The sequence below is a fragment of the Dendrobates tinctorius genome, unplaced genomic scaffold, assembly GCF_039654945.1.
Source record: "Dendrobates tinctorius isolate UK_male_01 unplaced genomic scaffold, ASM3965494v1 ptg000044l, whole genome shotgun sequence".
In the NCBI taxonomy this organism is placed as follows: Eukaryota; Metazoa; Chordata; class Amphibia; order Anura; family Dendrobatidae; genus Dendrobates; species Dendrobates tinctorius.
In genome coordinates, this window is record NW_027361712.1 from 15,908,904 (window position 1) to 15,935,481 (window position 26,578).

Below are 26,578 nucleotides of genomic sequence, written 5' to 3' on the forward strand. Positions count from 1 at the left end.
TTAACCCTTAGTTATACACTACAGCGCGAGTTTTTATAGCTTTGCTTTTTATGGCTTATTATATTGGACAAATCGAGTGGTTTTGTCCTTAAAACTTGCTGCTTGTGTGTGATATATGTAAAGCGTAGCGCCGATTGTTTTTACTATTGAATGTTGCAAAAGATGTTGGTTGTTCACAGTCAGCTGTGTCTAAAATCTGGACCAAATACAAACAACTTGGGAAGGTTGTTAAAGGCAAACATACTGGTAGACCAAGGAAGAAATTAAAGCGTCAAGATCAGAAACTTAAAGCAATATCTCTCCAAAACAGGAAATGCACAACAAAACAAATGAGGAACTAATGGGAGGAAACTGGAGTCAACGTCTGTGACCGAACTGTAAGAAACCGCCTAAAGGAAATGTGATTTACATACAGAAAAGCAAAACGAAAGCCATCATTAACACCTAAACCGAAAAAACAAGGTTACAATGGGCTAAGGAAAAGCAATCGTGGACTGTGGATGACTGATGAAAGTCATATTATTATTATTATTATTATTATTTATTGTTATAGCGCCATTTATTCCATGGCGCTTTACATGTGAGGGGGGTATACATAAAAACAAGTACAATAATCTTAAACAATACAAGTCATAACTGGTACAGGAGGAGAGAGGACCCTGCCCGCGAAGGCTCACAATCTACAGCGGGATGGGTGATAATACAGTAGGCGAGGGTAGAGCTGGTCGTGCAGCGGTTTGGTCGATCAGTGGTTACTGCAGGTTATAGGCTTGTCGGAAGAGGTGGGTCTTCAGGCTCTTTTTGAAGGTTTCGATGGTAGGCGAGAGTCTGATATGTTGTGGTAGAGAGTTCCAGAGTAGGGGTGATGCGCGAGAGAAATCTTGTATGCGATTGTGGGAAGAGGAGATAAGAGGGGAGTAGAGAAGGAGATCTTGTGAGGATCGGAGGTTGCGTGCAGGAAAGTACCGGGAGACGAGGTCACAGATGTATGGAGGAGACAAGTTGTGGATGGCTTTGTATGTCATGGTTAGGGTTTTGTAATGGAGTCTCTGGGCAATTGGGAGCCAGTGAAGGGATTGACAGAGGGGAGAAGCTGGGGAATAGCGGGGGGGCAGGTGGATTAGTCGGGCAGCAGAGTTTAGAATAGATTGGAGGGGTGCGAGAGTGTTTGAGGGGAGGCCACAGAGCATGAGGTTGCAGTAGTCAAGGCGAGAGATGATGAGGGCATGGACTAGGGTTTTTGCAGATTCTTGGGTGAGGAATGAACGGATGCGTGAAATATTTTTGAGTTGAAGTCGGCAGGAAGTGGAAAGGGTTTGGATATGTGGTTTGAAGGAGAGATCAGCATCAAGGATTACTCCGAGGCAGCGAGCTTGTGGGACTGGGGAGAGTGGGCAGTCATTTACTGTAATTGATAGGTTCGTAGGGGGGGTCACGTGAGATGGGGGAAAGATGATGAATTCTGTTTTGTCCATGTTGAGTTTCAGATATCTAGTGGAGAAGAAGGATGAAATAGTGGACAGACATTGAGGGATTCTGGTTAGTAGGGAGGTGATATCTGGTCCAGAGATGTAGATCTGTGTGTCATCAGCATAAAGATGATACTGAAAGCCATGAGATTCTATGAGCTGTCCCAGGCCAAAGGTGTAAATAGAGAACAGCAGGGACCCTAGGACTGAACCTTGTGGGACTCCGACAGATAGGGGGCGAGGTGAGGAGGTGGTGTGTGAGTGGGAGACGCTGAATGTCCGGTCTGTTAGGTATGATGAGATCCAGGAGAGGGCCAAGTCTGTGATGCCGAGGGATGAGAGGGTCTGTAATAATAGGGAATGGTCCACTGTGTCAAAGGCAGCCGACAGGTCCAGGAGGAGGAGGACGGAGTAGTGTCGCTTGCTCTTGGCAGTTAAGAGGTCATTGGTGACCTTAGTAAGGGCAGTTTCAGTGGAGTGGTGTGACCGGAAGCCAGATTGTAAGCGGTCGAAGAGGGAGCAAGAAGAGAGATGGGTGATGAATCGCAAATCTACATTGGGCAAGGTGATGATGCTGGAACTTTTGTTTGGTGCCGTTCCAATGAGATTTATAAAGATGACTGCCTGAAGAGAACATGCAAATTTCCAGTCATTGATGATATGGGGCTGTATGTCAGGTAAAGGCACTGGGGAGATGGCTGTCATTACATCTTCAATAAATGCACAAGTTTATGTTGATATTTTGGACACTTTTCTTATCCCAGCAATTGAAAGGATGTTTGGGGACGAAGAAATAATTTTTCAAGATGATAATGCATCCTGCCATAGAGCATAAACTGTGAAAACATTCCTTGAAAAAAGACACATAAGGTCAATGTCATGGCCTGCAAATAGTCCAGATCTCAATCCAATTGAAAATCTTTGGTTGGAAGTTGAAGAAAATGGTCCCTGACAAGGCTCCAACCTGCAAAGCTGATCTGGCAACAGCAATCAGAGAAAGTTGGAGCCAGATTGATGAAGAGTACTGTTTGACGCTCATTAAGTCCATGCCTCAGAGACTGCAAGCTGTTGTAAAAGCCAGAGGTGGTGCAACAAAATACTAGTGATGTGTTGGAGTGTTTTTTTGTTTGTTTTTCATGACTCCATAATTTTTCCCCTATGCTTGGTTTAAAAAAGTAACCATTACTGACTACCACATTTTTTGTTCTTGATTTGTTTTAGTGTTTCTTAAAACCAGAAAGTTGCCATTTGAAATGACTTTAGTTTTGTGCCATGTCTGTGATCTCCTTTTTTTCTACAAAATTAAAGTCCAATGGCCGGTGATTAGATAATTTTTGGCAGGGGTTGTATTAGTATAGGAATCTCCTGTTCATTTGATTCTGGAACACCCCGTACTCTAATATTACATCTTATGCCCCTGTTATCTAGATCCTCTAATTGAACCTGCAGATCTTTTAGGCTGCGTTTACATGTCGCTTTTTTTTGCGTTTTCGCGGCGGTTTTTAACGCGCAATTTTGCCGCGAAAATGCAAAAAACCAGCATCCCATGCAATCCTATGGGATTCCGCAATGCTGTGCTAATGCTGCGGATTTTCCCGCGGCGGAATCGCATCACGGAAAAATATGTAGCATGCTCATTTTGCAAAATCGTGGCAATTCCACCCACGTAGGAATGCATTGTTCTGCTTACTTTCCGCATGTGGCTGTGTGTTACGCGGGGCTTAGGTCAAAGAAGGCTGAAATACCCGGGGCCCCTGCGGAGTCCCTCCAACTACGGAAAACCCTGTCTGACCCTCAACCCAGGGTTTTTGCTAATGGTGCAAATGCCTGAGCCTCCAACCTTTCCTTATCTCCTGCTCAGCCCTAAGCTGAACCCTCCACCCAGTGAGTCGTCAAATCACCAAAGCCCACACATTAATGACAGACAGGGAGAACTTAAACCGCACCGCGCCGCATACACACAGGACAATACCGTAATGTGAACAGGGCAAAACAAAACACAAATATAGGAAGGCGAAAAGGTAACAACGGATCATACGCCACCAGCTACGAATTTGTCTCTCCAACACCTCCTCTCCAGACCGGAACCACTTGGCATAAAACACAAGCTATAATCGGCGACGCCCATAGGCCAGCACGACTATTTAAAGACCGTGGGCGTGACCAAACAGCCCACCTGATTTCCAGCTAGATTAACCCCCAATAACCTGAGTAAAATCAAGCCGGCGCCACTGAGGCTATAGTGGACGGAGATGGAACTACCGCTGCCTGCCGGACGCTGTGGTGTGAATAGCGTCCGACATGACACTGTGCCCACCATGCGAAAGGTAAGCAGAACATTCGCGGATGGTATCCACGGTCCGGAGGAGAGGAGACTGTCCTCCGGGCTCTGGGTACCATATCCCTGTAAAAAATAGAATTAAAATAAAAAAATCGGGTTATATTCACATTCCGATGACCCGCGCAGCGTCCCCAGGCTTCAGCGATACACGCGGCAGGTCCCGTTCCCAGTAATGCATTGCGATAATGACCTTTTCTGATGTCGCAGGCTCGCGATACTGTAGCGGTCTCGCGAGACTGCGAAGTCATCAGAGATCATTGACGCAATGCATCACTGGGAACGGGACCTGCCGGAGGATCGCGGAGGCCTGAGGACGCTGCGCGGGACATTAGAAGGTGAATATACAGTTGTGGCCAAAAGTATTGACACCCCTGCAATTTTGTCAGATAATACTCAGTTTCTTCCTGAAAATGATTGCAAACACAAATTCTTTGGTATTATTATCTTCATTTAATTTGTCTTAAATGAAAAAGCACAAAAGAGAATGAAGCAAAAAGCAAAACATTGATCATTTCACACAAAACTCCAAAAATGGGCCAGACAAAAGTATTGGCACCCTCAGCCTAATACTTGGTTGCACAACCTTTAGCCAAAATAACTGCGACCAACCGCTTCCGGTAACCATCAATGAGTTTCTTACAATGCTCTGCTGGAATTTTAGACCATTTTTCTTTGGCAAACTGCTCCAGGTCCATGATATTTGAAGGGTGCCTTCTCCAAACTGCCATTTTTAGATCTCTCCACAGGTGTTCTATGGGATTCAGGTCTGGACTCATTGCTGGCCACCTTAGAAGTCTCCAGTGCTTTCTCTAAAAACCATTTTATAGTGCTTTTTGAAGTGTGTTTTGGGTCATTGTCCTGCTGGGAGACCCAGCTTTCTCACACTGGGCCCTACATTATGCAGCAAAATTTGTTGGTAGTCTTCAGACTTCATAATGCCATGCACACGGTCAAGCATTCCAGTGCCAGAGGCAGCAAAGCAACCCCAAAACATCAGGGAACCTCTGCCGTGTTTGACTGTAGGGACCGTGTTTTTTTTCTTTGAATGCCTTTTTCTCCTGTAAACTCTATGTTGATGCCTTTGCCCAAAAAGCTCTACTTTTGTCTCATCTGACCAGAGAACATTCTTCCAAAATGTTTTAGGCTTTTTCAGGTAAGTTTTGGCAAACTCCATCCTGGCTTTTTTATGTCTCGGGGTAAGAAGTGGGGTCTTCCTGGGTCTCCTACCATACAGTCTTTTTCATTCAGATGCCGACGGATAGTACGGGTTGACACTGTTGTACCCTCGGACTGCAGGGCAGCTTGAACTTGTTTGGATGTTAGTCGACGTTCTTTATCAAACATCCGCACAATCTTGCGTTGAAATCTCTTGTCAATTTTTCTTTTCCGTCGACATCTAGGGAGGTTAGCTACAGTGCCATGTGCTTTAAACTTCTTGATGACACTAAGCACGGTAGACACAGGAACATTCAGGTCTTTGGAGATGGACTTGTAGCCTTGAGATTGCTCATGCTTCCTCACAATTTGGTTTCTCAAGTCCTCAGACAGTTCTTTGGTCTTCTTTCTTTTCTCCATGCTCAATGTGGTACACACAAGGACACAGGACAGAGGTTGAGTCAACTTTAATCCATGTCAACTGGCTGCAAGTGTGATTTAGTTATTGCCAACACCTGTTAGGTGCCACAGGTAAGTTACAGGTGCTGTTAATTACACAAATTAGAGAAGCATCACATGATTTTTCGAACAGTGCCAATACTTTTGTCCACCCTCTTTTTTATGTTTGGTGTGGAATTATATCCAATCTGGCTTTAGGACAATTCTTTTTGTGTTTTTTCATTTAAGACAAATTAAATGAAGATAATAATACCAAAGAATTTGTGTTTGCAATCATTTTCAGGAAGAAACTGAGTATTATCTGACAGAATTGCAGGGGTGTCAATACTTTTGGCCACAACTCTAACCCGATTTTTTTATTTTTAACATTAGATCTTTTTATTACTGATGCTGCATAGGCAGCCTCAATAGTAAAAAGTTGGTCACACTCATCAAACACTAGGTGATCTCTCTGAGTATATTACCGTCAAACCCAAATCTGGATAACACTTCGAACAAAATGCACCCGATCAAACACCTTTTTGGCATCTAAAGAGAGGAACATAGAGGGGTCCGTCTCCCTCCGGCCACATGGATGATATTGATCATCCTCCTTGTACCATCTAAGGTCTGTCTAGACTTAACGAACTCCACTTGGTCTTTATGCACTTAAGCCGGGATTATTTCTGAGATCCTATTAGCTAGGATTTTGGTGGACACGTGCAGAATTGCCGCGGATTTTATGCGTTTTTGCCTAGTTTTTTCGCAGCAAAAACGCATACAATAAGCAACCCATAGAATTAAATGGCATTCCGCACATGCTGTGCTAATGCTGCATTTTTTTCCGCAGCGGAATCGCATAGCGGAAAAATACGCAGCATGCTCATTCTTTCTGCGGAATCGCTGGGATTCCGCACACATAGGAATGCATTGTTCCGCTTACTTTCCGCATGTGGCTATGCCCAACATGCACAAAGTAAGCGGAAAATGTGCGGCTGGTACCCAGGATCTGGAGGAGAGGAGACTCCTCCAGGCCCTGGGTACCATATCCCTGTCAAAAAAAAAAAAAAAAAGAATAAAATAAAAAATTGTGATATTCTCACCTTCCTCAGCGTTCCCAGGCCTCAACGATGCTCCCGGCAAGTCCCGTTCCCAGTGATGCCTTGCGACAATGACCTGTGATGACGTAGCGGTCTCGCGTGATGCTACGTCTTGCCGGGAGCATCGCGAGGATCGGAAAGGCTGCGGTGGACGCCGGAAGGTGAGAATAACACGATTTTTTTATTTTATTTTTTTTATTATTATTTTTAACATATCTTTTTACCACTGATGCTGCATAGGCAGCCTCAATAGTAAAAAGTTGGTCACAATAGTCAAACACTATGTTTGACAAGTGTGAACAACCTGTCAATCAGTTCTCCAAGCGATGCTACTGATCGCTTGGAAAACGCTAGCATTCTGCAAGGTATTTACGCTTGCAAATCGCTAGTTTTTCCGGGGGAAAATCGTGGGAATTTAAAATGCAATTTTACCGCAAAATGGAATTCCGGAATTCTCGCAGTAACTTCCGCGGGAGTTCTGCTACGTGTGAACCCAGCTTTACAGTCTTCTGCTGCAGTAGTGTTAGTTGATGCAATTCTGACACGAGATCTAGTAACATCGTGACACTCTTCCAGCTTGTCTATGTGACCTGTCAGTTGCTGCAAATCTTCTCTTATACATGCTATCTCAGGTCTGCAAGTAGCTTTAACGTTTTTAATTAAATCCTTAATATCATCTTTATAGAGAGTGAGGATCATATGCCAGTCCTTTATCCTCATCCCCAAAGGAATCATCTGTGTCAGTCTAGTCCCCTTCTTTATTAGTAGGATAAAGTGCCTCTGGAACATCCTTTGCAGACCCTGTGGTTCTTCTATCCCAGCCTCCCCTGGCCTTTTGTATGGAGACTTTCTTCCTTCCTGTCTGTGATTTGTGCTTAGGGATTTGATGCAGCCTGGGGGGGAAGGGAGGCTGGAGAACAGATTTTCATGAAGCCAAGCAGCCATTTTGTGAGGTGGACACTGAAAAAGAACTCTTTTTCTTCAGACCCTGCTGTAATCCTTGCTGCTGGGAAACTTCCTCCATGTGTCCATCCACTTGCCCACTGCTGGCTTACCATCTCCTGTCCCGATCAGCGGCTCACTATCTCCTGTCCTGATCAGCAGCTCCCTTGTGTCTGAGCCTCCAGCCTCACCTTCCTCCCTCTGTGAAGCAGCCATATCAGCTTGCTCTCTGAAGAGGAGCACATCCAGGGCTGTCACATGAGCAGCCGACACTGTCCTTACATGTGCCGGGGTCCTGGCTCTCCTGGGGCCCATCGCTGAAGATAATCTGGCCGGAAATTAGTCTGTGGAGCCTTGTAATCTGCAATGTCTGGAGGGAGCTCCCCTGCTGCACATCCGCTCACCACAGCATCCCGGATACGCCCCCTGTACCAGTAAAATAAAGTTTTAACCAGTAGGTGGCAGTACAGTGTTAAGCAGTAATGTTAAATAAAGTGCAAGTGCTATTAAAAATAATATATAAAACCAGAAAAGATTACCTACAAAGCTGAGGTGTAGCAAAAAGTCAATAGCCAGGCTACTACTCTAACCCCATCTGCATAGAATTTCTATATTCTCACTGTCCCTATTATCTGCATGAACAATCCTAACACACGGTGGCAAGCCCGTGTACCACCACACGCCTTGTCCTCTGGTCAATCCCTAATGGGCTATACAAGCACTGGGCTTCAATCAGAGGACAATAAAACTTTCACTCCTTATCTATGAACTGGTCCAAAATTTATCACTCCCCCATAAGGCTAAGTGCACACGCTGTGGATTGGTCTGCTGATTTTTTTATCTGCGGAACCGCAGGTAAAATGACCTGCGGATTGGCCTGCGGTTTATCATCTGTACAATGGAGGAGATGGTAAACGGCAGCAGAATCCGCAGAAAAGAATTGACATGTCAATTCTTTCTGCGGATTCAAAACCGCAGCTTTTCCGCAGTTAAAAATCCGCAGCATGTGCACAGCAGAATGTAAATCCCATAGGATAACATGCTACTGTACACTGTCTGCAGAACTGCTGCAGTTCTGCTGCGGCCAAAACCGCAGCGGAACCGCAGCGTGTGCACATAGCCTAATGATAGTTCTGGTTAACGTCACTTGTCTTATTTATTGAATTTTTTCTGTGCTGTGTTGTGCATAAATATTTGATCCTTCAGATTTTGTATTAGTCAATGCCTGATGAAGAGACCTGAGTAGTCTTGAAAGCTTGCAATTTGCTACCATCTTTTCAGTTAGCCATTAAAAGGTATCAACCACTGAGGACTCTTAATTTTGAATAGAGGTAATAACTCTGGAATGCTTCAATGAATCCCGGTGATTCTGAGACCTTCATTGGCCTGTTAAGGTTATGGCTTGTTTACCATCATTGTTAGGAAAGGCCAGGTGATGCATATTTACCAGCTTTATAAAATCACAACCTCCTCTAACCTTGAGCTAAAAAAAAACAGCAGCCTTGGGTTCATCTAGCAGCTGCCTAGCTCTCTGAAAATGAAAATGGTGGAGGCCTACAAATCAGTTTGAAATTTAATTAAGAAATGGCAGTTAACAGGAACATTGGAGGTCAAGGTAAGGTCTGGAAGACCAAGCAAAATTTCTTTGAGAACTGCTTGTAGGATTTCTAGAGAGGCAGCTAAGAACCCCTCTTGACTGCAAAAGACCTTCAGAAATATTGAGGAGCCTCTGGTGTTGTGGTACATTGTTCTAGTGTACAGTGACATATTATGACACAAATATGGCCTTCATTAACCCCTTCCTGACATCCGACGGTATATCCCGTCCATGGGACCCGGGCCCCTATGCCCATGGACGGGATAGTACGTCGGGCGCGATCAGCGGCGCCCACGTGGTGAGCGCCGCTGATCGCGGCCGGGTGTCAGCTGATTATCGGACCGCCCCCGACACGTTAACCCCTTGCACACCGCGATCAAACATGATCGCGGTGTACCGGGAGTTAAAGGGAAGCATCGGCAGGGAGGGGGCTCCCTCCGTGCTTCCCTGAGCCCCCCACAGCAGCGCAATGTGCAGCGCTGCTGCGGGGGACTCCTTTCCTCCAGGCCCCCGAATCCAAGATGGCGACGGGGGCCTGAGGAAGCTGGCTTCCTCAGTGCCTGCAAAGCGCAGGCATGAGGAAGCCTTCTGCAGTGCCTGTGTCAGATCGCTGATCTGTGATGTGACAGATCAGCGATGTCCCACCTGGGACTATTTAATAAAGTAAAAAAAAAGTGTAAAAATAATTTTAAAAAAATCGCCAAATAAATTAGAAGAAAAAAAAAAATATTCCCCCAATAAATCCATTTTTTGGAAATAATAAAAAAAAAACAATAAAAGTACACATATTAGGTATCGCCGCGTCCGTAACGACCCGCCCTATAAAACTGTCCCATTAGTTAACCCCTTTAGCGAACCCCTTAAAAAATAAAAATAAAAAACGAAGCAAAAAATAATGATTTATTATCATACTGCCAAACAAAAAGTGTAATAACGCGCGATCAAAAAGACGCATATAAATATCCATGGTACCGCTGAAAACATCATCTTGTCCCGCAAAAAACGAGCCGCCACACAGCATCATCAGCGAAAAAATAAAAAAGTTATAGCTCGCAGAATAAAGCGATGCAAAAATAATTATTTTTTATATAAAATAGTTTTCATTGCATAAAACCGACAAAAACATAAAAAAACAACCTAAATGAGGTATCGCTGTAACCGTACTGACCCGAAGAATAAAACCGCTTTATCAATTTTACCGCACGCGGAACGGTGTAAACGCACCCCCCCAAAAGAAATTCATGAAACGCTGGTTTTTCTTCATTCTGCGTCCCAAAAATCGGAATAAAAAGCGATCAAAAAATTTCACGTGCCCGAAAATGGTACCAATAAAAACGTCCACTCGTCCCGCAAAAAATAAGACCTCACATGACCCGGTGGGTCAAAATACGGAAAAATTATAGCTCTCAATATGTGGTGATGCAAAAACTATTTTTACAATTAAAAGCGTCTTTTAGCGTGCGACAGCTGCCAAAAATAAAAACCGCCATAAATAGTAAATCAAACCCCCCGTTATCACCCCCTTAGTTAGGGAAAAATAATAAAATAAAAAAAATGTATTTATTTCCTTTAGGGTTAGGGCTAGGGTTAGGGCTAGGGGTGTGTTGGGGTAGGGTTAGGGCTAGGGTAGGGTTAGGGCTAGGGGCATGTTGGGGTTCGGGTTGGAGTTAGAATTGGGGGTTTCCACTGTTTGGGCACATCAGGGGCTCTCCAAATGCAACATGGCGTCTGATCTCAATTCCAGCCAATTCTGAGTTGAAAAAGTCAAATGGTGCTCCTTCCCTTCCAAGCTCTGCCATGCGCCCAAACAGTGTTTTACCCCCACATGTAGGGTATCAGCCTACTCAGGACAAATTGCAAAACAATTTTTGGGGTCCAATTTCTCCTGTTACCCTTAGGAAAATAAAAAATTGGGGGCAAAAATATCATTTTTGTGGAAAAAAATGATTTTTTTATTTTCACGTCCGAGTGTTATAAACTTCTGTGAAGCACTTGGGGGTTCAAAGTGCTCACCACACATCTAGATAAGTTCCGTGGGGGGTCTAGTGTCCAAAATGGGGTCACTTGTGGGGAGTTTCAATAGTTTAGGTACATCAGGGGCTCTCCAAACGCACATGACACCCGCAGACCATTCCAGCAAAGTCTGCATTCCAAAACGTCACTACTTCCCTTCCGAGCCCCGACGTGTGCCCATACAGTAGTTTTCTCCCACATATGGGGTATCAGCATACTCAGGACAAATTGGACAACAACTTTTGGGGTCCAATTTCTCCTGGTACCCTTGGGAAAATAAAAAAATGGTGACTAAAAGATCATGTTTGTGGAAAAAATACGAATTTTTTATTTTCACGCCCGGGCGTTATAAACTTCTGTGAAGCACTGGGGGGGTCAAAGTGCTCACCACACATCTAGATAAGTTCCTTAGGGGGTCTAGTTTCCAAAATGGTGTCATTTGTGGGGGGTTTCCACTGTTTTGGTACATCAGGGGTTTTCCAAACGCGACATGGTGTCCGATCTCAATTCCAGCCAAAAACGTCAAATGGCGCTGCTTCCCTTCCGAGCTCTGCCATGCGCCCAAATAGTGGTTTACCCCCACATGTGGGGTATCAGCGTACTCAGGACAAATTGCACAATAACTTTTAGGGTCCTGTTACCCTTGGGAAAATAAAAATTGGGGTGAAAAGATCATTTTTGTGGAAAAAATATGATTTTTTAATTGTACCGCTGTACGTTATAAACTTTTGTAAAGCCCTTGTGGGTTCTCACCACATCTAGATAAGTTCCTTGGGGGGTCTAGTTTCCAAAATGGGGTCACTTGTAGGGGGTTTCCACTGTTTAGGTACATCAGGGACTCTCCAAACGTGACATGGCGTCCAATCTGAATTCCAGCCAATTTTGCATTGAAAAAGTCAAACGTCGCTCCTTCCATTCTGAGCTCTGCCATGCGCCGAAATAGTCGTTCCCCCCCACATATCAGGTATCTGCGTACTCAGGACAAATTGCACAATAACTTTTGCAGTCCAATTTCTCCTGTTACCCTTGGTAAAATAAAAAAAATTGAACCTGAATTTTTTTTTTATGAAAAAAAGTTAGATATTCATTTTTTTTTTAAATATTCAAAAAAAAATTCCTGTGACGCACCTAAAGGGTTAATAAACTTCTTGAATGTGGTTTTGAGCACCTTAAGGGGTGCAGTTTTTAGAATGCTGTCACTTTTGGGTATTTTCTATCATATAGACCCCTCAAAGTGGCTTCAAATGTGATGTGGTCCTAAAAATAAAATGGTGTTGTAAAAATGAGAAATCGCTGGTCAACTTTTAACCCTTATAACTTCCTAACAAAAAAAAATTTTGGTTCCAAAATTGTGCTGATGTAAAGTAAACATGTGGGAAATGTTACTTATCAAGTTTTTTGTGTGCCGTATCTCTGTGATTTAAGGGCATAAAAATTCAAAGTTGGAAAATTGCGAAATTTTCAAAATTTTCGCCAAATTTCCGTTTTTCTCACAAATAAACGCAAGTTATTTGAATGAAATTTTACCACTAACATGAAGTACAATATGTCACGAGAAAACAATGTCAGAATCACCGGGATCCATGGAAGCGTTCCAGAGTTATTACCTCATAAAGGTACAGTGGTCAGAATTGTAAAAATTGGCCCGGTCATGAACGTGCAAACCACCCTTGGGGGTGAAGGGGTTAAAGAGTCATCAGAAGAAAACCTCACCATAAAATTCAGCGTCAGAAGTATTCAAAAGAACATCTAAACAAGCCTGATGCCGCACGAACAAAGTACATTTTAATTAATAGATCTTGGAATAAAAATAAGTTCCTCAATTGGATGTATTTAAATAAAATGTTCCTGTTCTATGATAATCTTAGAAATGTGCCCCTGCTATATACTGTGTAATGTATTTGTCTGACCGTGCAGGAACATGGTCTGATTATGCCACAGCTCCTGGGCAGGGGAGGAAGCAAAAGAGTATTACAGACATTACAGCAGGGAATCACAGCTGATTCTTATTGTGAGGCAAAACAATTCACTGCCTGTTTCTTAATCAATGTTTCACCTCAAAGAAAGAAAGAATCAGTTGTGATCCCATGCTGTAATGTCTGTATACTCTCTTTTCCTTCCTCCCCTGCCCAGGAGTTCTGACATGATCAGACCATGTTCTTGTACGGTTAGACACAACCTTTACACAGTACACAGCAGATTATCTCAGCCCAGGAACATTTTTTTTAATCTATTGATTAAAGTGTTGATTAAAATTAACTTTGTGGGAAAACCCCTTTTAAGTGTGGGCGTGCATCAATCATGCTTTGGCGTTATGTTATAGCCAATGACACAGGGAACATTTCACAGGTAGAGGCAAGAATGGATTCAATGCAATTTCAATAAATTCTTGATGCAAAACATAAAACTATCTGTAAATAAAAAAAAAAGGTTAAAGTTGGAAAGAGGATGGCTTCTACAAATGGAATAAGGATCCTAAATACACGTCAACATCCACAATAGACCTCAAAATGTGCAAGCTGAAGGTTTTACAATGGCCCTTACAGTCCACTTATCTGAATGTCATTGCAAATCTGTGTCTAGATCACAAAATAGCAGTGCATGCAAGACGACCCAGGAATCTCACAGAACTGGAAGAATTTTCTAAGGAAGAATGGATGGAAATCACTCAAACATGGATTGAAAGACTCTTGGCTGGCTGCAAAAAGTGTTTACAATCTGTGCTACTTTCAAAAGGGGGTGCTGCTTGGTACTCAACCTTTATATTTTTAGGCCTCTTAGAGATCGTTTCATCTTCAGCTTGCTTAACTGTTCACAATGACAGTAAGCTTGATCAGGGGTTCCCAAACTTCTATATGCCACTGTACCTAAAGTTATCTCCGTGCTAAATATTTGATTATATCTCAGTAATGGAGAGGCAAAAATTAAACAAAAGCTAAAACTTTTTATTCTGCACCGCAGGCACTATTACATGATTTTTCCAGGTCTACTTGAAAAATTTTGTGAAAAGTCCTAGTTTGCAATGGTTGTTGTGCTTTCTTCTCTTACAGGTAGCATTGATGAGGTTTCTTCTTATTCTTTTACTATCGCTAGCTACAAACTGATTCAACTGCGGGCCTGCATGATGGGTATAGCTGGTGGGAGGAGGAAACGCTAGCTGGTGTCTGCCTCCTTTTTGCTGTAGCTGTAACCATGGTCTGTGTCCGCCAATGAACATGACGAGACATTTTTTTTTATAGTAACTAAAAAAATAAATTAACAAAATAACACCTATTTAATTTACACAATGGCATTTTTTAAAAAACTTTATTAGTATTTATGGTATGTGAAGACGTTATGCAAATGACCTGACTTTTTGGAGTGGTGTGGGAACCTACACAGTATTACCATATATTATCTGATTATATGTGAAATTATTTGGTGACAATGAGAGAAGTTGAAAAAATGTCAACATAGAACTTTCTTCTTTGTTTTAATTTTGCTTTTGTCTACTCATCTGTTATCTTTTCCAACAGTTCTGCTTCAACTTTTGGAAATTGTGATCCCTACCTATATACAGGGCGCAATGCAAGATAAAGAGCGTGAAGTGGTGATGACCATCCTAGAATCTTTAAACAATGTACTTAAAGATGTAAAGGAAATTTGCATTTCAGGACCTGAGCAGCTTGGAAAAATATGCAATGTCATCAAAGCAGTGCTGCAGAGCAAGGTATGCAACGTCAATACCAGTATTTAAACAATAGAAGAATGTGTGTATTAAAAAATCTCATCAAATGGTGCCAAACCAATTGGTAGAACGGGCAACTGCCCCACCAGATATTTGGCATGTGATTATGTCCCATTCAATAGACTCAGTGAAGAATGGGAAGAAAACCTTCCAACCCAGATCAAAATCCAGTAATTTTTTCCTCTACTTGCAGACTGCATGTCAAGATGAAGCTGAAGATGGAGAGGATCAGGTATGCTTTTTAGTTTATTTTTAATTTAATCAGTTAAAAATTACATTAACCTTTTTACCCCCGAGGGTGGTTTGCATGTTATTGACTGGGCAAATTTTTACTATTCTGACCACTGTCCCTTTGAGGTAATAATTTTGGAATGCTTCCATGGATCACGGTGATTCTGAGAATGTTTTTGCATGACATATTGTACTTCATGATAGTGGTAAAATTTCTTTGATATGACTTGCGTTTATTTGTGATAAAGCGGAAATTCGGCGAAAATTTTGAAATTTCACAATTTTCCAACTTTGAATTTTCATGCCCTTAAATCACAGAGCCATGTCACATAAAATGCTTAATAAGTAACATTTCCCATGTTTACTTTACATCAGCACAATTTTGGAACCAAAATGTTTTTTTTGTTAGGAAATTATAAGGGTTAAAAGTTAAGCAGCGATTTCTCAATTTACAACACCATTTTTTTTTTAGAGACCACATCACATTTGAAGTCACTATGATCACTATGATGGGTCTATTTGATAGAAAATACCCAAACGTGACACCATTCTGAAAACTGCACCCCTCATGGTGCTCAAAACCACATTCAAGAAGTTTATTAACCCTTCAGGTACTTCACAGGAATTTTTGGAATGTTAAAAAAAATGAACATTTAACTTTTTTTCAGAAAAATTTACCTCAGGTCCAATTTTTTTTATTTTTTCAAGGGTAACAGGAGAAATTGGACCCCAAAAGTTGTGCAATTTGTCCTGAGTACACCGATACCCCATATGTTGGGGTAAACTACTGTTTGGGCGCATGGCAGAGTTTGGAAGGAAAGGAGTGCCGTTTTACTTTTTCAACGCAAAATTGCCTGGAATTAAGATCAGACGCCATGTCGTGTTTGGAGAGAACCCCTGTTGTGCCTTAATAATGGAAGCTCCCCCCACAAGTGACACCATTTTGGATACTAGACACCCTAAGGAACTTATCTAGATGTGTGGCGAGTACTTGGAACCCCCAAGTGCTTCACAGAAGTTTATAATGTAGAGCCGTAAAAATATTTTTTTCACAAAAATGATCTTTTCGCCCCCAATTTTTTATTTTCCAAAGGGTAACAGGAGAAATTGGACCCCAACAGTTGATGTGCAATTTGTCCTCAGTATGCTGATACCCCATATGTGGGGGTAAACCACTGTTTGGTCACATGGAAGAGCTCAGAAGGGAAGGAGCGCTAGATTTTACGGTTGTGGTTTTCAGGTGCCATGACACACTGGGAGAGCCCATGAGGTGCCAAAACAACTCCCCATAAGTGACCCCATTTTACGAACTACACCTCTCAATGAATTCATCTAGGGATGCAGTGATCATATTGACACCATGGGTGTGTCACATAATTTTATACCATTGGGCAGTGAGGACAAAACAACTCAATTTTTCCCACCAAAATTTTGTTTTAGCCAAAAATTTTACATTTTCCCACAAGAAGTGGGTAAAAATGGCAACAAAATTTGTCCCACAATTTCTACTGAACATGGCCAATACCCCATATGTGGCTGTACAGTACTACTTAGCCATGCGGAGAGACTCGGGAGCAACGGAGCGCTATTTGCCTATTCAAGTGAAAGGGTCTGTGCATATGTCAGTGTGTGACCATGTGTCCATGGGCAAAACACGCTGACATGTCCATTGTTTAATGTCAGCACGGGCCATAAAATGATCCACACACATGCATACACATAACACACATTCACGTCATCCATGTGACACGCATCGGCGCCGGGGAAGAAGAATTACAGTAAGCGCTATTCCCCTGCGCCGGGTGCTGAACATGACTCTCCTCATTCTGCCCTGCTCTATCGGCGAGAGCAGAGCAGAATTATGAGTTACATTTAAGTAATAAGAGACTAATGATGGGACTATTACTCCTACCAGCCTACCCCTGCTGCTGCTAATAGTAACAATGACAGCAGGAGCAGTGGATGGGAGTATTCATCTGCCTGTAAATAAATACTGAAATTTAAAAAAAACGACGTGGATTCCCCCTTATTTTTGATAACCAGCCAGACAAAACTCACAGCTGGGGGCTGCAACCCTCAGCCGTCAGCTTCAGCAAGGCTGATTATAAAGAATAGAGGGGTCCCCACACTGTTTTTTTTAATAATTTAAATAAATAATTTTAAAAAACTGTATTCTTCGGCTGGTAAGGGGCCATGGATATTGACCTTCCCCCAGCCTAAAAATAGCAACCCGCAGCTGCCCAGAAAAGGCACACCTATTACAGTTGTGGCCAAAAGTATTGACACCCCTGCAATTCTGTCAGATAATACTCAGTTTCTTCCTGAAAATGATTGCAAACACAAATTCTTTGGTATTATTATCTTCATTTAATTTGTCTTAAATGAAAAAACACAAAAAGAATTGTCCTAAAGCCAAATTGGATATAATTCCACACCAAACATAAAAAAGAGGGTGGACAAAAGTATTGGCACTGTTCAAAAAATCATGTGACGCTTCTCTAATTTGTGTAATTAACAGCACCTGTAACTTACCTGTGGCACCTAACAGGTGTTGGCAATAACTAAATCACACTTGCAGCCAGTTGACATGGATTAAAGTTGACTCAACCTGTGTCCTTGTGTGTACCACATTGAGCATGGAGAAAAGAAAGAAAACCAAAGAACTGTCTGAGGACTTGAGAAACCAAATTGTGAGGAAGTATGAGCAATCTCAAGGCTACAAGTCCATCTCCAAAGACCTGAATGTTCCTGTGTCTACCGTGCGCCGTGTCATCAAGAAGTTTAAAGCCCATGGCACTGTTGCTAACCTCCCTAGATGTGGACGGAAAAGAAAAATTGACAAGAGATTTCAACGCAAGATTGTGCGGATGTTGGATAAAGAACGTCGACTAACATCCAAACAAGTTCAAGCTGCCCTGCAGTCCGAGGGTACAACAGTGTCAACCCGTACTATCCATCGGCGTCTGAATGAAAAGGGACTGTATGGTGGGAGACCCAGGAGACATAAAAAATCCAGGCTGGAGTTTGCCAAAACTTAACTGAAAAAGCCTAAAACGTTTTGGAAGAATGTTCTCTGGTCAGATGAGACAAAAGTAGAGCTTTTTGGGCAAAGGCATCAACATAGAGTTTACAGGAGAAAAAAAGAGGCATTCAAACAAAAGAACACGGTCCCTACAGTCAAACATGGCTGAGGTTCCCTGATGTTTTGTGGTTGCTTTTCTGCCTTTGGCACTGGACTGCTTGACCGTGTGCATGGCATTATGAAGTCTGAAGACTAGCAACAAATTTTGCTGCATAATGTAGGGCCCAGTGTGAGAAAGCTGGGTCTCCCTCAGAGGTCATGGGTCTTCCAGCAGGAAAATGACCCAAAACACACTTCAAAAAGCACTAGAAAATGGTTTGAGAGAAAGCACTGGAGACTTCTAAGGTGGCCAGCAATGAGTCCAGACCTGAATCCCATAGAACACCTGTGGAGAGATCTAAAAATGGCAGTTTGGAGAAGGCACCCTTCAAATATCAGAGACCTGGAGCAGTTTGCCAAAGAAGAATGGTCTAAAATTCCAGCAGAGCATTGTAAGAAACTCATTGATGGTTACCGGAAGCGGTTGGTCGCAGTTATTTTGGCTAAAGGTTGTGCAACCAAGTATTAGGCTGAGGGTGCCAATACTTTTGTCAGGTCCATTTTTGGAGTTTTGTGTGAAATGATCAATGTTTTGCTTCATTCTCTTTTGTGTTTTTTCATTTAAGACAAATTAAATGAAGATAATAATACCAAAGAATTTGTGTTTGCAATCATTTTCAGGAAGAAACTGAGTATTATCTGACAGAATTGCAGGGGTGTCAATTCTTTTGGCCACATCTGTAGATGTGCCAATTCTGGTGCTTTGCCCGGCTCTTCCTACTTGCCCTGTAGCGGTTGCAAGTGGAGTAATATTTGTGAGGTTGATGTCACCTGAAAGGTGACATCAAGCCCACGGCTTAGTAATGGAGAGACATCTATAAGACCCCCCCCGTTATTAATCTTATAGTTGTATTGTAAATAAACAGACACCTACAATGAAGTTCTTTATTTGAAAAAAAAGGACACTCCTTTATTACTCTCAATTAAACCATACTTAAAACCACGCCGAATCCAAGCGAAGCCCTCGATCTCTTGTAATAAAAATAAAATTAAAAAACAACAATATGCAATACCTGTCCATCGTTGTGTCCCACGCCGTAATCCATGTCTGGGGGATACACAGTTTTCAACCTGGACGGTGCCAAGATGCGACCGTCCCGGCTGAAAACCACTGGTGAATGATCTGAGAATGCAGCGTCAGTGACCGGAGGTGACGTCAGAGAGGTTACCTTCGGTCACAGAGCTCCATTCCCAGTCGAGCTAAGCTGCGGAGACTTTAGTGAGATCCCCGCTAGTGCCGTGAGCGCTCACTGTGCTAGCGGGAATCTGATTGCAGCTCAGCCCGCCTGGGAAAGGAGCTCAGTGACCGAAGGTTACCTCTGACATCTGGTTACTGACGCTGCATTCTCAGCAGCTCATTCACCAGTGGTTTTCAGCCTGGACGGTCGCATCTTGGAACCATCCAGGTTGAAAACTGTATATTCCCCAGACATGGATTACAGCGTGGGACACGACGGACAGGTATGGTATATTGTTGCTTTTTTATTTTGTTTTTTTATTACAGGAGATCAAGGGCATCGCTTAGATTAGGCGTGGTTTTAAGTATGGTTTAATTGAGATTAATACAGGAGTCTTTTTTTTTTTTCAAATAAAGGACTTTATTAGTAATATTAGTAATGGATGGGTGTCTTATAGACCTCGCCATTACTAAGCCGTGGGCTTGATGTCACCTGAAAGGTGACATCAGTCCCACAAATATTACCCCACTTGCCAGTGGGAAGAGCCGGGCAAAGCGCCAGAATTGGCGCATCTAATAGATGTGCCTTTTCTGGGCAGCTGCGGGCTGCTATTTTTAGGCTGGGAGGTGGTCAATATCTATGGCCCCATACCAGCCCCCAGTTGTCTGCTTTAAGCAAGTCTGGTTGTCAAAAATAGGGGGGACCCCATGCCGTTTTTTTAAATTATTTAAATAATTTAAAAAACAGCGTGGGGACCCCTCTATTCTTGATAACCAGCCTTACTAAAGCTGACAGCTGAGGGTTGCAGTCCCCAGCTGTGAGTTTTGTCTGGCTGGTTATCAAAAATAGGGAGGAACCCACACCGTTTTTTTTTTATAGTTACTGTATTTATTTACAGCGCAGGAGCAGCAGATGAATACTCCCATCCACCGCTATTGCTGTCATTATTAATAGCAGAAGAAGGGGTAGGCTTATGGGAGTAATAGTCCCATCATCCGTCGCCTGGTGTCTATTTTATTACTTAAATGCAACTCTCATCATTCTCCCCTGCTCGCGCCAATTGCCGGCAGTGCAGGGGAGAACGATGGGAGCTGTGTTCAGCACCCGGCGCAGGGGAACAGCGCTTACTGTAATGCTTCTTCCCTGGTGCCCGTCCTTGTGGTACTGATGTGGCACACGTGTGCCACAAGTATTACACACATGGACACTGACATCTTCAGTACCGGAAATATCAAGACGTGCGAAAGGGGCCTTACAGCGGGTTCACTACATTTTGAGAGCTATAATTTTTCCATATTTTGGCCCAGAGTCATGTGAGGTCTTGTTTTTTGCCGGACGAACTGACGTTTTTATTGCTACCATTTTCGGGCACATGACATTTTTTGATCGCTTTCTATTTTGATTTTTGGAAGACAGAATTAGCAAAAACCATTCATGAATTCATGGGGGGGGGTAATTTATACCGTTCTGTGTGTGGTAAAATTGATGAGGCAGTTTTTTTTCTTCGGGTCAGTACGATTACCTAATTTATAGTTATGTTTTGCCGCTTTTATAGAATAAAAACTATTTTATAAGAAAAAAATTACTATTTTTACATCGCTTTATTCTGGGAGCTGTAACTTTTAAAATTTTCCGCTGATGGAACTGTATGGCAGCTTGTTTTTTGCTGGACAAGATGACGTTTTCAGCAGTACCATGTTTATTTATATTCATTTTTTTGATCGCGTGTTATTCCACTGTTTGTTCGGCGGTATGAGGATAAAGCGTAGGTTTTTGCCCCTTTTTTTTGTTTTTTTTTATGGTTTTCACTAACCGGATTAACTAGTGGGACAGTTTTATGGGTCTGTCGTTGCCAACGCAGCAATACCAAATATGTGTACTTTTATTGTTTATATTTTTTTCGTTGAAATATTTAGTTAATGATATAGAATACAGTATATATTGATTTATTATTTTTGATTTTTTTAAAAATATTTTTACCATTTTTTATTTTTTTATTTTTTTTTTACTTTTTCCTAACTTTTACACTTTGTCCCACTATGGGACAAGGACAATCATTTTTTTGCAGGCTGATTGCTTCTATAGCATGCAGATGAAGCAGCATCTGCATGCAATAGAAGCTGTCAGTTCTGCACTCCCAGGGAGACTGCTGATCATGAACTGCGCATGATCAACACGTTTCCTAACTCTGGTGACCCACATGTCGTCATGATGACATGCGCTCACCATGGCAACAATCAAGACCCTGCGTCAAGCCGTGGGGTCTCCGATCCAAAGGCAGAGGGGCTGTCAGCCCTGCGCCATCTCCCGGAATGCTGCGATCTTGTTTGATCGCAGTATTTCAGGTGTTAAAGTGCCGGGAGCTGTCTGTGACCGCTCCTGGCACCGGGTATCATCTGTGAGAATCAGCTGAAACTCAGCTGCGCACACCCCATTAGCACGGCCAGTCGCGATGACGTAACATTCCGTCCATGGTCAAACTATCCCAGGTCACATGGACGGAATATTGCATCAGATGTCAGAAAGGGGTTAATATCCCCTATCATGGTAAATATGGTCCCTTCATCCCCATCCTGATACACATGGCCTCTCATCCCTATCCTGGTATGCATGGCCCTCATCCCCATCCTGGTATGCATGCCTCCTCATTCCTATCCTGGTTTGCATGGTTCCCTCATCCCTATCCTAGTATGCATGGCCCCCTTATCCATATCCTGATATGCATGGCCCTCATCCCCATCCTGGTATGCATGCCTCATCATCCCTAGCCTGGTATGCATGGCCTCCTCATCCCTATCCTGGTAGGAATGGTCCCCCTCATCCTTTTTCTGGCAGGAATGATCACCCTTATCCCTATACTGGTATGCAGGGTCCCCATCTTGTCCAAGTATGCATGACCCCATCCTTATCCTGGTATGACTGGCCCCATCCTGGTATGTATGGCCCCATCCCAGTTCTGGTATGCATGGTCCCATCCTTATCTTGGTATGATTGGCCCCATCCTGGTCCTGGTATGCATGGCTCCTTCCTTATCCTGGTATGATTGGCTCCATCCCGGTCCTGGTATGCATGGTCCTATCCTGGTCCTGGTATGCATGGTGCCCCATCCTTATCTTGGTATGATTGGACTCATCCTAGTATGCATGGCCCCATCCTTATCCTAGTATGATTGGCCCAATCCCAGTCCTGGTATGCATGGAATAATCCTTATCCTGGTATGATTGGCCTCATCCTGATCCTGGTATGCATGGCCCTATCCTTATCCTGGTATGATTGGTCCCATCCACAAACTGGAGCAAGTTCAGAGAAGAGCGACCAGAATGGTGACCGGTCTGCAAACCATGTCCTATGAGAAACGGTTACAGGATTTGGGAATGTTTAGCTTGCAAAAAAGAAGACTGAGAGGAGACTTAATAGCTGTCTACAAATATCTCAAGGGTTGTCACATTGTAGAAGGATCATCTTTATTCTCATTTGCACAAGGAAAGACTAGAAGCAATGGGAGGAGACAGATTAGATATTAGAAAAAACATTTTGACGGGGTGATCAAACAGTGGAACAGGCTGCCACGAGAGGTGGTGAGTTCTCCTTCCATGGAAGTCTTAAAACAGAGGCTGGACAGACATCTATCTGGGATGATTTAGTAAATCCTGCTTTGAGCAGGGGATTGAACCAGATGACCTAGGAGGTCCCTTCCAACTTTACCATTGTATGATTCTATGATTTCTTCCCTTTCCTGGTATGCATGGCCCCATCAGAAAAGAAATTACATTGGGATTGAAGCTTGAGGAAGATAATTTGCATATTCCAGGTGCCTTATGGGAAAAGCAAAGAGTCTCCCTAAGCAAGAGGATCGTTGGATACAGCCGGGACCATCTGCTTGGAAAGCATCGCCGAACAGCGCGCCGTTTTGCCTCTAGGACATTATTGCAAGAAAGCTTGCCTGATTGAGTAGATTACACAAGAAGGACACGCAGCAAGTCAGCAGGATCTAGGAGCAACATGGCAGATGTGACAACCTACATGGTGAGCTGCAACATGTGCTACATGTTCACAAATCGACCAGAAGAAGAATCCAGTTTCACCTGCCAGAAGTGTAGATTAGTGGCCCTTTTAGAAGAAAAGGTGCGTGGTCTGGAAAAAAGAATTGCAACTTTGAAACTCATCAAAGAAAATGAAGACTTCCTAGACAGAACAGAAGCATCTCTACAGGTCACAGAAGATGAAGAAAGTGTCAGAGAACCTCCAAAAGCAGACGAGTGGAAGCATGTGACCAAAAGAAGCAAGAAGACCATAGAGACATCATCAACGACACAACTGACAAACAGATACCAAGGCCTTGCGGAGGATAACGATGGTACACCTAAGGATGAGGCACAACCAGCAAGCAAAGAAGAAAAGGGCACACAGCAACGCCCAGAAGTGATAACAAAAAGTACAGCCAAGAAGTGAAGAAGAGTGGTAGTGGTGGGAGACTCACTACTGAGAGGCACAGAAGCAGCCATCTGCAGACCGGATATAACCGCAAGAGAAGTATGCTGCCTCCCAGGTGCGAAGATCAAGGATGTGACCGATAGATACCAAAGCTCATCAGTTTCAAGGACGTCCACCCATTTCTTCTAATACATGTTGGCACCAATGACACGGCAAGGAAGGACCTACCGACAATCTGCAAGGACTTTGAAGAGTTGGGGAAGAAAGTAAAGGAACTGGATGCACAGGTAGTTTTTTCTTCTATCCTTCCAGTAGACGGGCATGGCACCAGGAGATGGAACAGGATCCTTGATGCGAACAACTGGCTAAGATGATGGTGCAGACAACAAGGATTCGGATTCCTGGACCATGGTGTGAATTACCTGTACGATGGACTCCTCGCCAGAGACGGACTACACCTCAACAAACCTGGGTAACACACATTCGCCAGAAGATTCGCTACACTCATCAGGAGAGTGTTAAACTAGAAGAAGAGGGAATGGGAAGAAAAACGTTAGACACGAACATGAAACCAGATATTATACTGATGAATGATATGAGGTGTGGCAAAGAAGATCCAAGACAACATACTCAGAAGGGAGGTAAGAAAATTTCTAAAATAATCAACAGGGAGGAGATTGGAACAAAGCAAAATTCTCTAAAATGCATGCTCACAAACGCCAGAAGCCTGACAAACAAGATGGAAGAACTAGAAGCAGAAATATCTACAGGTAACTATGACATAGTGGGAATAACCGAGACATGGTTAGATGAAAGCTATGACTGGGCAGTTAACTTACAGGGTTACAGTCTGTTTAGAAAGGATCGTAAAAATCGGAGTGGAGGAGGGGTTTGTCTTTATGTAAAGTCTTGTCTAAAGTCCACTTTAAGAGAAGATATTAACGAAGGGAATGAGGATGTCGAGTCCATATGGGTCGAAATACATGGAGGGAAAAATAGTAACAAAATTCTCTTTGGGGTCTGTTACAAACCCCCAAATATAACAGAAATCATGGAAAGTTTACTACTAAGGCAGATAGATGAAGCTGCAACCCATAATGAGGTCCTTGTTCTGGGGGACTTTACCTGGATATTAAATGGGAAACAGAGACCTGCGAAACCCATAAAGGCAACAGGTTTCTGCTAATAGCCAAGAATAATTATCTTTCACAATTGGTGCAAAATCCAACCAGATGAGCAGCACTTTTAAACCTAATACTATCTAACAGACCTGACAGAATAACAAATCTGCAGGTTGTTGGGCATCTAGGAAATTGTGACCACAATATTGTACAGTTTCACTTGTCATTCGCTAGGGGGACATGTCAGGTAGTCATAAAAACACTGAACTTTAGGAAGGCAAAGTTTGACCAGCTTAGCGATGCCCTTAATCTGGTTGACTGGGACAATGTCCTCAGAAATAAGAATACAGAAAATAAATGGGAAATGTTTAAGAACATCCTTGTCACGGAAGCTTCCTCTGGGGCTATAGCGTTGTTAACCGTTCCGCCTTTTGGGTGTGACAGATGATGGATAAGACGATATTTACCGGGTTCCTTTTTCGGAATAATGCCTAACAGCGATATTTTGATATTTTTGAAGGGCAGCGAATGAAAGCGGCCCGCCATTCTGGCTAGCTCAACCTTCTTTTCCATTTTTTGGTTCAAAATTTCGGGGAATTCACGAGCAGATTTTAGGTTACTCGCCAGGGTTGGTGTTTTACTGAATTTGTAGGGGATAAAAAAGCTGTCTGTAAAGCCAGAGTGTAGTTTCCGTGCCGCTTCTTTATTTGGGTAGAGGTCCAGCCATGGGCCCATCGTGGTTACGCTCACTGGGGTTTTGCCGCATAGGCGCTCTGTTTGCCTGATGAGTACACCTTGCTGCTGGGTGTGTCCCCCCGCAAGCTGAGCAGTCATGTCTGTATCTACATGACATGTGAAAACAGCAATTTCCCTCGTTAAATAGCAGGCCCCGGGTTTTCATACGACCACTGAGTGTTGACCTGCGGCTGTGGAGTAGTTAGTGGTCGCAGATGAAAAGGAGGGCTGCTTTTGTGAAAGCATCAGCCGTAACCACACATCCGTCGCTTTTACCCCCCCAGCCCACATCTGGCTGTAGGGCCAGGCGCCTGCGGAACTCCTCGTCATACCGCCTCAAGGCGGAACCGCATGGGATTTAGGCGAATTATTTATCAGCGCTAATCACAAATGCTGCGCAGACTCACAGCCTGACCTGCGATGAACTTGGCAGCGTGGGAAAAACAAACTGTAACTTCCTAACGCTCAAGAGTTTACCTCAGGTCAGGCTGGTTCTCATTCATTCCTCAGTGGTTTACAGCCAGGGTGGTAGCATTAGCATCGCTTCCGGATGTAAACTATTTAACCCCCAGATATGGATTACGCCGTGGGACTGTAAGCCGGACAGGTATGGTATATTGTTGTTTTTTTATTTATTACGGGAGATCAAGGGCTTCTTTTGGATTAGCAGAAGAATAAAGATGGCAAAACTGTGGGTTCTTTCATTGCATTAAAATACTATATTCTGCCTGTGTGTGTATTTAACCCTTTACAATCTTTAGGATTAGTAATGGATAGGTGTCTTTTGACACATTTCCAATACTAATGGCACCTTACAATACAAAGGTGACATTAACCTCTTATTACCCTATATGCCACTGCTACAGGGCAGTGGGAAGAGAGAGACTAAGTGCCAGAATTGGCGTATCTTACTGAT

At 43.1% G+C, this 26,578-nt stretch overlaps 1 protein-coding gene and 1 long non-coding RNA gene across 4 annotated transcripts in view; one reads left to right on the forward strand and one right to left on the reverse strand.

Annotated features, from left to right (window-relative positions):
* Nucleotides 1-26,578, forward strand: part of IPO4 (importin 4) — a 420,928-nt gene that overhangs the window by 276,608 nt on the left and 117,742 nt on the right. For all 3 annotated transcript variants that reach the window (XM_073575360.1, XM_073575361.1, XM_073575362.1), the window contains 2 exons: nt 14,571-14,764; nt 14,976-15,014. In XM_073575360.1, the coding sequence (XP_073431461.1) occupies nt 14,571-14,764; nt 14,976-15,014 (233 nt within the window). The remainder of the gene's footprint in view (nt 1-14,570; nt 14,765-14,975; nt 15,015-26,578) is intronic.
* Nucleotides 1-26,578, reverse strand: part of LOC141089083 (uncharacterized) — a 249,028-nt gene that overhangs the window by 198,571 nt on the left and 23,879 nt on the right. The gene's annotated exons all lie outside the window — the stretch shown is intronic.